The sequence below is a fragment of the Pseudorasbora parva genome, chromosome 2 (assembly GCF_024679245.1).
Source record: "Pseudorasbora parva isolate DD20220531a chromosome 2, ASM2467924v1, whole genome shotgun sequence".
Classification (NCBI taxonomy): domain Eukaryota; kingdom Metazoa; phylum Chordata; class Actinopteri; order Cypriniformes; family Gobionidae; genus Pseudorasbora; species Pseudorasbora parva.
The window spans coordinates 30,902,886-30,919,444 of NC_090173.1; the positions used below are offsets into that span (position 1 = coordinate 30,902,886).

The 16,559-nt window shown below is 37.5% G+C and overlaps 1 protein-coding gene across 3 annotated transcripts in view; it reads left to right on the top strand.

Moving 5' to 3' along the window:
- Positions 1-996: 996 nt before the first annotated feature.
- Positions 997-16,559, top strand: part of mybpc2a (myosin binding protein Ca) — a 38,043-nt gene continuing 22,480 nt past the window's right edge. For all 3 annotated transcript variants that reach the window (XM_067415481.1, XM_067415490.1, XM_067415498.1), the window contains exons 1-3: positions 997-1,131; positions 2,717-2,831; positions 4,963-5,090. In XM_067415481.1, the coding sequence (XP_067271582.1) occupies positions 5,069-5,090 (22 nt within the window). In that variant the 5' untranslated portion in view covers positions 997-1,131; positions 2,717-2,831; positions 4,963-5,068. The remainder of the gene's footprint in view (positions 1,132-2,716; positions 2,832-4,962; positions 5,091-16,559) is intronic.

Sequence of the window (16,559 nt, forward strand, 5' to 3'; positions counted from 1 at the left end):
ACCATATTACAAAAAGGATCCCCAAAGCCAATGTTGTGCAGTGCTTGAAACAGAAATTCCTGTTCTAAATTTTATAATAATCTAGGAATAAAATAAAGCTTTCATTTTGAAGTAAATTTGAATCTAATATTAAACGTATGTTATTCGAAATATGTCTGTCTGTTAGGTAGAAATCCTGACTGTGTTTCATCAATAAGGGAATTTAAAATACATTTTAGTGTTTTAGCCAGAACTAACCTATAATTTTGTAGTCATTATTTAGCAAGGAGATTGGGCGCCAATTATCTATGAGAAGGGGATCTTTTTTTAACTTTGGGATTAGGGTGATTATTATTCCCTGACATAAAGTTGGGGGGAAGAGAAGATCTCTCTGTGCTTTCCCTAAAAACCTCTAATAGAAAAGGTGCTTTTTTTCTTTTTCTGAATAATTAAAAACAAAACTCTGAGGTGCGATCGAGTCCATCATTTCCTGGAGATTTTCCATTTTTAACTAATTAACTGCATCAACAATTGGCATAGAGTTTTTATAACAATCAGTAAACATGTGCGCCGACATATTACATTATTACATTATAGCGGTTATCACAAGCAAAGGACATGTAATGACAGGAGTTGGACACTAGAGAGTAGTTTAGTAACACAGAAAAATGGCCACGCCAAAACCAAAATGGCAAGTTAAAAAGTCACGACAATTGACCAAATGACTGCCTCAAATATAATAATAATAATAATAATAATAATAATAATAATAATAATAATAATAATAATAATAATAATAATAATAATAATAATAATAACGTGTTGTTTCTTTATTTGCAAAGGCACCACAGATTTTAAAATGTTTCATTTCATGTTATCATTTGTTTTTTTCATCCTCGTCTTTTCAAAAGATTTTTTTGTCTGTCCCTCTGTTATGACGTTTTCCATCATGACCAACAAAAATATGTCAACAAAAGTTTTAAACAATAGCGTACAAGGGCATTCCCAGGGTATTCCCGCGAGAATGTCTTGGGTGTTAACCAGGAACATACTCTGAGTTGTCTGAACTTACTCCTTGACTCGTTTTTGGAGAACCATCGAGTAAAGCAAGGTTTAATCAACCGACTCCGAGAGTTCAGGGTATATGTGACGGTAGGTTAACCTTGCTTTCTGCAGGACAGTTAGCAGTGTGTGTCAATTAAGATCAAATTTAGGATATAATGAGGAATATGATGAGTATTGTGTAGAAAACAAAGACAATTGCAGGGAATGCAGAAAATGTGATAACTTTATTGTGTATTTATGCAAGTCTAGGTCTGAAAGTACCCTATTAAACGAAAAATAAGTTAGTTTGTTTTAGTCCAAAAATGTAATTTTCACCACTTAATGCTAATAAACAACATAATTTGATGTGCGTTGGTAATCACATGGTAAAGATGTTTGTGCCTTTCAGGAAAAAATTACAAGAAGTCTTCAGTGATGCATATTTACACGATGCATATAATAAACCAGGCGCAGTGTGGAAAATGACAAATGTAATGAACTCTAAAAGTCCACAGGGCCAGAAGTGGCCACATAGAAACACCCTGCTTTATAATTTAATAATTTAGTGATGTCCTTTGGTCTGACATATAATGCAACATATTTTTTCCCTGTTTAAAGCTACACTGTCTGATTTTCACCCATCTAGTGGTGTAAAGGTATATGACAAGCCAGTGAATATTAGTTTGTGTTCCTCTCAATTCCGATTTAGTTTTAACTCCTACGGTGGCCGATTTAGTCCAAGATTAACATGGCAATCCCCCTCTTCACATTCGACACGGTGCCATCGAGTGTTAAAACGCGAAAGGAGAAGTGTGAATTTATGGGTATGTCCCTCTTTGGCTAATGTACTTTCAAGATGGAGGGGCAACATGGCGACCAGCATTCGAACCCCCCACCCGTATGTATTTTCAGTGGCATATTATAAACTTATGAGAATACTTTATTACTTGAAAGAAGTAAATATACATTAATCGGCTTCTCTCTCTCGGTGCTGTAGGACTGAACGATTCAGGAGATCATTTGTACCGGCTGCTAAAAGACTTTACAATGAATGCCGCTGACTTGCACTTTATTACTTTGATAGTAATTCTGAACTTAACTTAACTAAACTTATGTATTTATTTATTATTTGTCGTTATTTATTGCTCGGGCAGAGTGTGTTTTTGTTTTTATTTTTATCTGTTCTTAATTCTTGTACTTACTGTGTCTATTTCTTATGGAATGCTACTCGACACTTGAATTTCCCCTGTTGGGGATGAATAAAGTATTTATCTATCTATCTTATCTATCTATCTAATGAGCACATATATTTTTGAAAGAACTAAGTGTTTTTAGCTAAGAATAAACTAAAAAAGTTACACAGTGTAGCTTTAAGCTGCCACAGACATGACCAAAGTTATGTCTACTACGTAAATATTCCAGTGTTCCCCAACCACCTGAGAACACCTGTGCCTGAAATATCTGTCATTGTACTGACCCTATACGATAATAACTGTTTCGACAACAGATCCAGAATGGGCCATCAGGCCCACAGGTTAATCAATAGCTTAGATCGATTACAATCAATTAAAGTAGCACACAAGTTGTTGTGTTCCACAACCTCATTTGGTTCTGTACTGTACTGCACCCTTCCTATTGTTCTGTAAATCAAAGTTAATGATTATCTTACAACTCTTCCCCCCCGAATCAATAGTGCACCTATTTGCGCCACTCAGTACAGGACCCACGGACTGCTATTAAGATCCAAGGCATGAGAAAAAACAAACAGCAGCACGCCCTTTCAATTACATTAATCAGATGGCACTGAGGTAAGTGATACAGCATTAGTATTGGCATTTCCATAACTGAACACATCTCCAAGAGAGCCTGTATGACTAATGTACTGTTTCGGCAGAAGGGCTTGGGTTTTCCATGCAGCCTTGCCATGAGATTTCCAAGACATTCCAACTTTGAAATGAATATACATATCTTCCATCTAGTCATAGCTGTATGTCATCACGCCCTCAGACAATAGTGAAGGCCCACACTCCTGCAGGACTATAATTAGCAATCTCATCACTGTGAAGGCATGTGTGTGTCATTAGACTCGTGGCGTGACATTTTATCATAAAGCAGTATAACATGCTCTGCTCTCATTTCATGATGGGAGTTTTTTATATTGTGACATATGATTTATACTTTCTTTACAGAGTCTATATTACATCTAATTGAATCAAATAAATTAAATTAGCACCCCGTGAAGCATGAAGTATCTCGTTTCTTGGCTGTTGTCTTCAATATATCACTTTCTTTTCCTCTTCATATGTCTTGTGCTTGTGGTTACGCGAGTATCTTCTGTCTCCTTTCCTTTGTAATATTGCCTTATTTTTCTCCATGACACCTGCCTCTCAAGTTGCACTTTCTATAAATAGCACATCAATCTCTGCCCAGTCTTCTTTCCCTCTAATTAAAGTTCAAAAGAGTGTTTATTGGTTTATCGTTTAAAGTTTAATATAGCTTTGTTGAAATGTACACTTTAAGCATACACACCAGGGACTTGACTAAACTCTGATCTCTGCTGTGTTTTACTTTTTTTTAGCGTCTTACACACAATTGTTTTACATTTGACTTTTTTATTGTTTTAGTTGTTGCCTTTTGAAGGAAATATTCGTTTAACTGTTTGTTTTGTCATGTCATATTAATTCAATTTAGAGGAAAATGTAATATTAAGCCAGATGTTCAAACATTTTATAAACACTACCGTTCAAAGGCTGAGAAGAATCTCTTTTGCTCACCGTGGCTACATTGAAATCAGTAAAACTGTGAAATAGTATTATATTACAACTAATTTCTATTTTAATGTATTATAAAATGGCATTTATTCCTGTGATGACAAAGTTGAATTTTCAGGATCAGTGCTCCAGTTTTCAGTGTCACATGATCAGAAATTATTATAAATATAAGGATTTGGTACTCAAGAAACGTTTCTTATTATTATCGTTGTTGAAAACAGTTGGGCTGCTGCTTAATAGTTTTTGTGGAAACAGTGATACAATTTTTTCAGGATTCTTTGATGAATATAAAATAACTAGTAACTAATAACTACTAACTTATTTGACCTAGATTTTTTTTTACCATGTTAAAAATACTTTACTGTCACTTTATGATCTTTTTAATGCATCCCTGCTTAATCAAAGTATTTTTAAAAATCATGTTAATTTAAACATTAGTTTAAGTTGTTCACTGTTCATGCTTTGGCACATTGTTACAGAAAGTGTGTGGCTTAATATCTCATTATTCTTATGTGTATGAATGCACTTGGGTGAGTTTGTTAACCCACTAGCGAAGAGCATACGTTTAACCCCTTTCATTCACTGTTTAGCCTTGTTATTCGTAAAACGTCACACTTCTCACACTCAGTGTGTGACGTGAGGATCAATGACTGGCCTAATGAATGAGCAGAATTGTCAGCACATATACTTGTTGAAAAGAAAGGGTTGGTTAGAGAGCTATAAGGTCAAGGGTCAACCTGTCAAATGTACTTAACATCTGACAGCCTATCAGCCGGCTTGATTCTGTCCTTTTCATGTCTCTCTTTCCTTTTCTGAGGTAAAGAAAATCCACTTTTTTTTTTTTTCCATTTTTCTTTTCAATCACTTCATAGATGATCACAGATGTTAAGCAGCTCTTCTTTAATATGCTTCAAACAGGCTGTCAATCAATATGTCTACAAATATATCATGCCATTAGCAAATAGCTTGGGTCACAGCACGCTTTAACAAGACTACAAATTAACAGGTTTGCCATAGAGACACTCTGTTTGTAAACTTTTTTCATCCTTGTCGATGTCTTTCGTCTGCTCCTCCTGTCCAAGTTGTCTCAAGTGACACTCGTTCTGTTGCTCTCCCTCCATGTATCGCTCTTTTCTCTGCTCACCCACCCTCCTCTATCTTACTCAAGGATGGGGAGGACATACTTGCCAAGGAAGGAGGGAATAAAAGGGATGAAAGATGAGTAAAGTGTGGGAGAAAGAAAAGTCAGGGTGACCGACATATGACGAACCACCATGCCTGAACCGAAGAAGCCAGGTAAGCCTCTTTAAGTTCATTTTCAGCATCGATTTTACATTTAACACTACGGTATATTTTAATCATTGCCATTTGTCATTTTATATGTCACGTTAATGTAAATGATGCTCTTATACTCTGACTGGCAGAAAGCATCAGTGTCTGGCCCGCTCTTAACATTCATAATAACATCCATTTCATTCAACTGTGTGTGTGTGTGTTAGACAATCAGTAGATAAATCTAGATCATTGGCTCACACTTTTTGTTAGCTAACTAACTGCTGAGAAATATTGCTTTCTTGGCTTAAAACGTAAATCATGGGCCTGAATGTATTATTGTAAGGAAATGTTTAGACTGCCTCGGCTGTGACAGGTGTTGAAAGATGAATTTTATAGGTTGGGTTGGCAGCAGCAGGAGTGAGAGGTCCATTTTCAGTTTAGGGTTTGGCTGTAGACAACCAGACTGAGAAAACAATTATAGCTTGATGCCCATCAGTTTGAATTATACAGTATATCTCTGTGATAATTGCTAAAGTTGGCATACACAAAACCTAGGCATCATACAGTTGATGACGTCATGAAAAGTGTGCATCATACACTAAACGATCACACACACTATCAGACTTTCAGGTCATTCTGAGCACAACAAACTCGCACATAAACATGCGCCACATTGCTAGAAGACACACGACAAACAAAAACAATATGTGTTCTTAAATCGGCTCAAAATATCAAATGTGTTTGATTTTCGGATTAAATCATAGTCTGAAGATAACTCATAATCTGTGCCCATAACACTTTTATGTGAAATCTGTCAACTCTGACTGCCCAAAATCTACAGACTGACTGACTTTCGGCAACTAGCATTGACTAGCAACTAGCCTTTTATCATCAACCAGTGTTTAATACACTCCTGCGCCTATAACGAAAATGTATTTGAAGTATATTTGGTCTGAGAGATAGAATAACATTCCACGAGGGAAAGATGATCAAATTCAAATCTCATTAAATGTGAATACTCCGAGGCTATCACATAAAGCTGCATGAATAGTGTTTCGCCTGCAGAAATGTTTTCTTAAAGACCTTCATTCCAATACTCGTTGCTCAACTGACCCCGTCAGTGAAATTCTGATCATTATAAAAAAATGAATCTATTGATTTAAGAAGTGCACAATTTAAAATCAATAACGTATCAAGAGTGTGGTCTTTAAAGTTTCAGTGCTGATATTTGGAGTGGGTTAGTTCTGAACACACAGTATGATTTCAGTTGCTGGCACTGATACAGAGCTAAAAGCTTTAGCTACCGCACCTTTTTATGGAGCTTTTAAGGAGAGTGAATTGCAGGCTTTGGATTGTAACCAGCAGATGGAATCATTAGCATCAAATATCAGAAAGATGTCAAATGTTCATCCATGTAAGTGATGTTGTGAAGTTATCTGACTGAAATAAAATATGACCTTCGTTTTCATTGAGTACACAGTCTTGAGACAAAAATAAACCGGACAGGTTTGACAGACACTGAAAAATCTCCAGGTTAAAGAGGAAACGCTGTTCACGGTTCGGATGGCAAAAGAAGCAAATGGTTGTGCGGTGTTTCGTGCTGCTGCTAAATTTCTCTGAAGAAGTCTAAGCCATCCTCACAGAGATGGCATTACTCCAGCAACAGCAGGATAATAAGCAAAACTTATGCTGCAAATAGTCTCAACATGCATTTAATGTACAGGGAAGTAATTGTGGTGCTAAGCTGCTTAACGGTGGACACTGTTAAGGAAAACAGATCGGGATATTTGTAATTACTGTAAATGGAAGATGGAGGAAGATGGAATAATCCTCAATAATTCTAAGGAAACTGAACTATTTATGCTAAAAATATAAATAAATATTATTTTTTATTTTAATTATATGTTAAACTGACTAAAAACTAAACAAATAATCTGAACATATAATGGGACTGACACAAATAAAAAGTCATTTTACATGAAACTATTTTTATTTCGTATTTATATAACCCATTCAAATGTACAGAGATTTTATTTTTTTAAAGTTATTTTGCATTAAACAGATTTAAAACCATTGAGTGACTAAGTTCAGTATCCCGTTAAATGCATCATTTGTTTGTCATAGGAACGCATTTATCAAACAAATGGCAATGGCCAGATCAGTGTCGCCATGCCCTGTTGAGATCTGCCTTGTCTCTGTTATGATTCCGTTTTTCCTTCTAACCCAGCCCCATGACTTGGTGATAAACCCAGTCTGAGAGCATGGCATCAGGAGTGTCAAATAACTGGATTGTTAACCGTTGCTCCTTCTCTTGTCTATCCTTTCGGTTTATCATTCATCCCAGCTTCACACTTCAGACCACACACGAGGCCCCTCTTTTAGTTTATTGCTTCTTAAAGATCACATTTACCACCCTCCACTCGAGTCCCCCAGTCACATACACGGCCCATTTTGCGTTGAGTCGGGACCTGTCGAGACAGAGTCTGTCTGGATCTCCTGAAGCCGTGGTTACTGGCAAAGAGCACGATTCCTTAATAAACAGCTTCCAGAATAGCCCCGTGGCCTTGAGCAGCCTTTAGGAGGGTGTGCAATTTTACAAACAGGCAAGTTGACAGTGGAAAAGTGTGCGTCTGTGCATATTTCTCCATGATTATGCACACTCTGTAATGATAGTACTGTAATCGTGAGGCTATGTGCTATAAATTGTGCCTTTACTTAATATTGGATTGGGGCTGAAATAAAGTCTAAGTCAGTAACATAATATAATTTACTTTACAAAGAGTCTAATATAATATCCAGGCTTTACCATAATAGTAAAATGTTTGCTCTGTGACAGTTTGATATGGGTGAACGATTCTTTAGGATTTCTAAATGTTTTGAAATGGCTCTTTGATTATTTGGTTACAATTGTCACTGTTCTTTTTTCTTCTTTGTAAGCACGTGTTGCCCTGCCATGCTGTAATAATGACATTTCTGTCCTGGCAGGACAATAAGAGTTCGGTTCCCGTAACACTGCTAATGAAACACCCAGAGAATTGAGTATTAGTGACTTTTAAGCCTCTTACTTGGCATCTGAAATGTCATTATTATGATGTCCCCTTTCTCCAAATCCCCCTATTATCACCACAACAGAGCACAGAAATCATGACGCAGACATTGTCTGTGAACTCTGTGTTCCAGGATGAACAGGTTCTTGCTCCATCGTCTTTTTTTTGGACCATTTTGTTTGTGTGTGACCATCACATACACACACACAAAAGATGACTTTATCATACAGGGCTAAGCATTTTTTTTATTGACTTAATTGGGCCAGTGGTTCAAATTTGAACCTGCCCTGCAACAGCACATAAGTCTGGTTCACTATCGTTGTGGGGATTCACCATAGACGTAATGGTTTTTATACTGTACGAATGGTATATTCTATCCCCTTACGCTAACAATACCCCTAAACCTACCTATCACACAAAACTTTCTGCATTTTTTACATTAAAAAAACTCATTCTCTAAGCTTGTTTCCTCATGGTGACCTCAATGCTGTCCCTATGAGTCTGTGTGCATTCAGGTGGAATTCCCCACCGAGATAGAAAAACATGAACACACATGCAGTGACAGTTGTCTTAACATTCAATTTCCAGTTGGGATAGTGTAGCATTACCTCATGCCCGTTAACATCACAATGTGCTCCTTGGCATGCATCTCTTTCATGATGGATTACACGCAGATGTGTGAGCGTTGGCTTTTAGTGTGTTTCTGAATATGTCCTCCAACTTAACAGTAATGGGATATGTACTGCATGACCTGATATCGTTCCATGACTGTATTCATAAACTGCTGTTGCATATTGCACACCTCAGCGGTGATCAGTCCTCCCCCTGGAGATCGGGAGTCATGAAATATTCAAGTGAACCCAATGGCCTTGATTAGCTGGTTCATGAGTATTTGATTAGATTTTAACTAAACTCTGCAGGATGGTAAATCTCATTGAGTGCCCCGGCAAAACCACTGTGCTAATTTGTATCTATTTAACTCTGTTAAAATGTTAACCTTTTCTCCTGCTTCCTCAGAACCCACAGTATAAATAATTTCCATTCATGTAAAAGCTGCATGTACATTTAAACAAGGTGGATTTTAAAAGCCACTTTCAAAATATTTTGTATCTTTAATAATTGAACTGTGTGAGTATTGTAAGTAAAGTGTTTGCATGGCTCATCAAAAAGGATGGTTCGCTGGCTATCAGTGCAAGAGACTTTAAAGGCAAAGAAAAAAACTTATTAAAAATCACAAAAATACACAACAAAATGACTGACACTTTAACTGAAATTAAATTGAAACCATCTGTAATACTAAAATACACTGTTTATATTATTGTATCATATTTTTTTATATGATATACATTTTTTATTTATTTAAACATTTTTGCATGTGGGATGTTCCTGGACTGCAGTAGTCAGTATTTATCAAAAGTGGTCCCAGGAAGGAACAGCAATGAACTGGCGACAGGGTCATTGATGCACGTGGGGAGCAAACTCTGGCCCGTGTGGTCCCATTAAACAGACAAGCTACTGTAGCTCAAATTGCTCAAGAAGTTAATGCTTTTAAAGGTGTGAGAATACGCAGTGCTTTGCAGAAGGTGGCCTGGTCTGATGAATCATGTTTTCTTTTACATCATGTGGATGGCCGAGTGTGTGTTGCTTACCTGGAGAACACATGGCACCAGGATGCACTATGGGAAGAAGGCAAGCTGGCAGAGGCAGTGTGATGCTTTGGGCAATGTTCTGCTGGGAAACCTTGGGTTCTGCCATCCCTGTGGATGTTACTTTGATACGTCCCACCTACCTAAGCATTGTTGCAGACCATGTACACTCTTTTATGGAAACGGTATTCCCTGGTGACTGTGGCCTCTTTCAGCAGAATAATGTACCCGGCCACAAAGCAAAAATGGTTCAGGAATGGTTTGAGGAGCATAACAACGAGTTTGAGGTGTTGACTTGGCCTCCAAATTCCCCAGATCTCAATCCAACCGAGGGTCTGGGATGTGCTGAACCAACAAGTCCGATCCATGGAGGCCCCACCTCTCAAATTACACGATTTAAAGGATCTGCTGCTAACATCTTGGTGCCAGATTCCACTTTACACCTTCAGGGGTCTATGGAGCCCATGCCTTGTGTCTGGGCTGTTTTGGCAGTAAAAGGGGGATCAGCACAATATTAGATTAATCGGTGTATACACTGCATATAATTTATATGTATGACCCCCCCCCCCCCCCCCATAGGACACAAAAAATTAATTAAATTGTCTAATCAATTTTTAAAAAAACGAGAATTCACGGTGATCAGTGCTGTCAAAATTAGCTCAAATTTTGCTTGGTTTCATAAAAATGCACCGTGCTATCCTGAGTGTGCAAGAGAGAAAGACATCACTGTCAGAAAGTAAAGAGGCCATAATTAATCTCAACATCATCACACCATAAACCACACCGTTTGACATTTATTATATATGATAGCCTGTCTTTACTTCATAAAAACTGGTAAAGCAAATCATTTTTAAATGTTTTATTTTAAATCATGTTTTGAAGCTTATGTAAATTATGTAAATAATTTTGTTATGATATACAGAGATATTCAGATTCAAATTAATTATAATCGTTTTAAAACTTTAATTCTTAAAAAGTTTGTAATTACATTCACAGCATGACCCATAGCAACCAGTTTATTTTTATTCTCAGATCAGATGATCATGATGATCATGAAACTGTTTCTGCATAGTCACCATCTCCCTAATCTTCATTTTTATCCTCACCACCTCATCTTTTGAAATAGATATTTACGATCTGCATCCATAACTCAAATCATCAGTACTGTCAGGCAGAGACTGATAGATATTGTGACGTTTCTCTTAAGTGTTTCCTCTTCCTGCCAAAAGAATCACTCTCTCCATCCTCATAAAACGGGGAAACTTCATCATGTGCGGCCGACCCTCCCTGCACTTGTATCCACTCCAAATGCTTCTAATGCCAAATACACTCCATCACACACCGCTTGTAAAAATAGCTGCTTTCAATCTGGATCTGAGGAGCTGAATGAAGCCTGAGGGGGAAAAAATCTTTTTCTTTTTTTGTTGTTGTTGTTGTGATATCCTTAGAAACACTACATATATCACTTGGCGTTTCCAATCAGTCTGTTTACTTAGAAATATTTGAAGTGGAATTCATTAGACATAAGAGTTGATGTCAAGGCTACCAGCCAGTTGCAACAAACCTCTTATATTAGAAAAACTCTTGTGTTAATGAAGGTTCTCCTAACATGATGCATTTGCTGCAATTGGACCACAGAGCCAGAAAAAAATAAGGGCTGGGCATCGATACAATTTGTTTCCAATATACAAGCAATTAATTCAATTCCGACACATTTTGGTTATGAAAGCCCAATTTGCTTACACATGAAAAATACATGATCTCTCAGCTAATTAGGTGTGGGTATCATTAAAAATGTGTATTAATTCTGATTCTGCTTATCGATTCAGATTCTTATCGATTCCTATAAGGTAAAACTTAGATATCATTCACATTTATTCTAAGTAATGCCAGTTGTGGCTGAATACCATGAACAAAAATAGATATCGTATTGATTATGTGTAGGTGTCTTATATAACATACATTAGCACGCTGTCAAAGGCTGAAGAATCCTTTATTTGTTGGTTCATTGCGATTCGGGATCAGATCGACATGTATGGGGCAGGACTTGCAAAGGGAGTACTAATGTCCCAGGGCTGTGTGTTTTCCAGACAAGCTACCAAAACGTAACCACGTCAGCAGACCGGTGAAATAACATTCATTTCTTGATCTGCCTTGTTCACTCTCTTGACTTGATATTTGAATAGTGCACACGTGTGTGTGTGTGTGTGTGTGTGTGTGTGCGTGTGTGCGAGCGGTTTGTGCTTATATCCACCGATCGGGCAGGCCAAGTAATAAAAAAATGAATCAATCGCGAGTGGATGAGAGATAAATCCTTGTGCTTTCACGCTTTCAAAACAATCCCTCCCTCATGTGAACTGACAGCCAAGCTGAAGCTCATTAATATGCAAATCGTATCCTATCCTAGCCATGGGTGTTTACTTCTAATTTGCAGTGCGGCACGCCCTTTAAAACCAAGTGTTCAGGAGAGAGCCTCAAAACCAGTGTAGAAAATAGCCTATTACTTAATAGTTATGAAGTTTTTGAATATAAAAACCATGCGAAGTTGACCTCAGACAACAGTATATGAAAATAAAAAAGCCAGTTCATGACACCTTAAATTATTTGCTCAAGTAGATTATATACAAAGTAAATGCAATGCGCCGAGCGATGTGAATGAGGTGAATTGGGTGAATGCCTCAATCGTGCTTTCCACGCAATTTGAAACATTTCAACTTGAGTGGAAATTTGCATGACGCGTTGTCGTGCAAGCGTATCAGCGAAGAATTTATTGACAAGTTATCCAACTAGGCAGTGGGAACCCATCATCTTCAAGTAGCGCTGGAAGCGGCTGTCATCCAGCCATTTGTTGTGGAGTCCGAAACTATAGTGGACATGTTCGAGTGCACTCATTCAATCCCACATTGCAACGCAATAACAAGTGTACAGCCGATGTACACTCGATGGCCGACTTCACGCATTCACTCCTTCAAGTGAACTGTATTAGTGGACTAAAGTAGGGAATGAGTGGAATTTCGAAGAGTTGTGTGCACCTCTGGATGGCGTTGTGAACCGAGACACTTCGGCTTTCCGGTGTATTTGGGACTTCCACAACAGATATATGGCAGCAATATTAGTTATCTCCAACATTGTTGATGACAGAAAAATATGGAAGAAAGACATTTTATATTTGATGTGTTTGAACATCCCAAGATGTTCTTATTTAATCCCTGTGAGTTATCTAGAACGAGTTACACAATGTGACTGTTCGCTTCGCTTGTGGTGTACACACAAACCATTACACATTTTCGTTGTCATCTGTTAAATTCACTTAACTGACTGCTTGAGGGGATATTTTGACATTTTTGTGTGTATTTGTTCATTTAAGTGCAAAAACTCAGTTCAGTATTGCTATTCAGTATCAGAGGCTGATTCCTCTTCGCACATTGTTTTGGATGCGCACAGCACAGGAAAGAGCGTGTGAGTCTATGGTTTCAAATCACATTCAATCACTGAGCACACTTTGGATTTGTATGCAGCACTAAAAACAACTTGCGGGTGTAGCGCTTGAATGGTTCAAAGTCATTAAAATGCACACAAAGGAATCGATAAGAGGAATCAAAATTTGAGTATTCAATTTCAGAATTTGAATTGATCTTCAATTCCCAACCCTACAGCTGAAGTTGTTATAAAAATAAATAAAATGATAAACGTATGAACACTTTAGTTATTTAAAAGCGCATAGAAAGTTTGTGAATGATTTATTCAAAGAATCGCCTCAAGAGTCACTGGAACTGCACTGGTTGCGCTTTATATTTTTGAGTCATTTCTGCATAAATATGACTACAGTCAGATTTAAAATGTAGCATTATTGAGAATTTGTTCTTGTCTGAGAACATTATACGAGAACCAGACCCAAGACATTTTGAATAGTATGCATCTTGCATTGATTAATATAATTCAGTACCATAAATTGTGTCCTCATTCTTTAAGAGGGCATTCATTTTTTTATTAGATTGGCCGTACACAATAAATAACACTTTTGAAGGGCAGAGGTCTTTTTTTGCCATACTTGAAACACATTTGAGCCTGACTCTAAACACTCAGGCATCCGTTCAGGTTTTGTTTGTATAACACTGTATGTGACAAGTCATGGTGCATTGGAAGCATATATGTGGTGATATGCAAAGGGCATTTGTCGACATTAACGCATAGTGGTGTGGGTAGACATGTTAACTCAAGGCCACACGCAGTGAGGCCCCTGCTTTCAGTTATCACATCCCAAGATGTGTCTGAGAGTTTGAGAATGTTGTGAAAGTTTATCTTCCCCCACTGGCCTGTCAAAATGGTTGAAATTAACTAAGGCTGTCTCGTAATTGTCTTCACTCTGTTTGATTGGTCAGGTGGCTTATAGCTCAAGACATGGTGGAGTAGAGAACTGTAGAAAAGTGGTGGAGTAAATGTCATAAGAGATTAACTTTGCAAGCATTCGACGGCAGTTACTCGGGCAAACAGAGTTAGGGGTCGAAGAGAGAGGAACAGAGAGTAGAGCGTGATTTGTCAGCAAAGTGAAGGAGAGAGTGCTTGCGCTGTAGGCTAATGTAACTAAAGTGAGCAAATTATGAGTGCAGCCATGTATATGATATCGTTTCAAATGCTGATGCTGGTATTCCAGCCTGCACTTAATTTCAGGGCATCATGTGGTTGTTTTTCTAGGTTTCAGAATAGCTGTACGACCAGGCGCCAGGGGGCCTGGCGTATCTGTAACAACTATGGATTAGCAAAACGGGACCTTTAGACAGAAACGATTACGGACATAAAAACTGAAATATTCTCCAGCCTATATATGGAGCAGATATGTAATCGAAGATGTCGTATTTATGGACATGGATTCACATTATCGACAGAGAGAGGCGTAGGAGACGAGAGGGCATTAGACTGCTCGTTTACACTTTTCTCATATGATGTTTATGCAACGCACTTTTAGATATCAAGTCTTCTCCATGCTAATTTAACATGACCACATTAAATTGGGTCCTTCTTACTGACCTTATGATCTCGGTCTGGCTGTCTCCCTCAGTTAAAAAGATATAAATAATCAATGAAGTCAAATTCTGAGATATAAAGTTGCAGCTGCAATAAATACAGTAAGATTGTGAGATTTTTTTGTTTTACAAATTATTTTTATATGCTTCCAAATGGGCTTCTATACTATCACTATCGTACTATACTATCACTATTATTGTCCCTTTCAAAGAAAAATATCAATAAAGGGAGTGAAATTAGGTAAAAAACTGCTGTGCAATGTTATTTTTTCAGTTTTAGTAATTTTGTGTCATTATTATTATTTAATGTTTATCTTTATTTTTATTTCAGTTCAACATTTTTGTACTTATCTTCTTACAATATCTTATTTAAGCTTTATTTCAGCTGCCAAAAACATAAGTTTATAAGTGTTGTTTAATAGTAATAACACTGCTGCAGTGAAGGTGGTTACGTTTCATCTCTGCGCATTAGTGTTTTAGCATTAGAGCTACACTGGCCTCCATTTGACTTCTTCTGACACCTACACTTTTAGAACGTGTGTGTTTGTGTGTTGATTGCGAGTGTCTGTTAGTTTTTTGCGCTGTGTCTGTATGTAGCAGTGACAGGGACCGAGACTAGCAAGACGGAGAGAGTGCTGACGACTGGAAACCAGAGAAGATCCAACAGTTGAGTTGAGTTGAGATCAGGAGCCATTAGAGTATTTAGGTAGAAAATTAATCATCTACCTCAATATAGCACAGTGTTAGTTTAGTATTATTTACATCCTATTATATTATCTATTAATATTTTTATATTATTTTTATATTTTAGCAATTTAATTTTTTTGGCATGTGTATAATTTATTTCTTTTTAGCTTTAAAATTGTATTTTATATTTCAGTTTTAGTATTTTTTTCGGTTAGCTGCCAAGGCAACATTTTCATTGTGTAAATTAATATATATTAGATAAAATGTAAATGTGTGAGTGAACGTCCAGGCATGTTTTGGATGCTCGACTCGCCACCAGGTTTCTTCTTTAGTTTAACCAGCAAGATTTAATCAGCTGAATTTGAACAAGAAAGTAAAATATGATTCATAGATATTTCCTTGAGTTCAACAGATTAGGGCAAGATAATTATATTGGTTTGCATAGCGACAGCAAACCAATTAAAAAGCTTTGCAGTGGTCTTAATGGATTTAAGAGGAAAGTGTAATTTTATTAAAAAGCTGACTGGATCCTCCATCTAAAGATTTTTAACTGTATTTTAAACAAATTAACGCTGTCAGACCAATTCATCATGGGTAAGGTGAGAGCTGCTCAGAGCATTTGTGCATTTCCCAGTGGAGTTGTTACAGGTCCCTGTTAGTGTATAGACGTGACCTTCAGCTGTCTGGTGATCCTGGTGCTCTGTTCTTTTTTGGGAGGGCATCTCAGCCAGCTCCTTAGATCCTGAGGCAGGCAAAGCATTTATAACTTGCCAGATTACCGTACCCCACTCCTCCTGTGGGACGAGGAGATATACCAGAAGTGCCTGAGCCCCATTAACATATTGCGCTCTGAAAGACAAACCTAATCAAAAATAGACGTGTCGGTACTTCAGTATGCAAGCAGATCACGCAATCTGACCCTCAGTGCCAAGGCCAAGTTCGGTGTCTCGTATCCCTAACACTGAAGAGCGAAGGTCCTACTGCTCTCTCCAGATTCAGAGTCAATTCGACGCCAAGATTGTGACTTGGAAGTTGACAGTGGTACGATGTAGCAAAAAGCTGTTTACACCTACTGTTGACCAGATA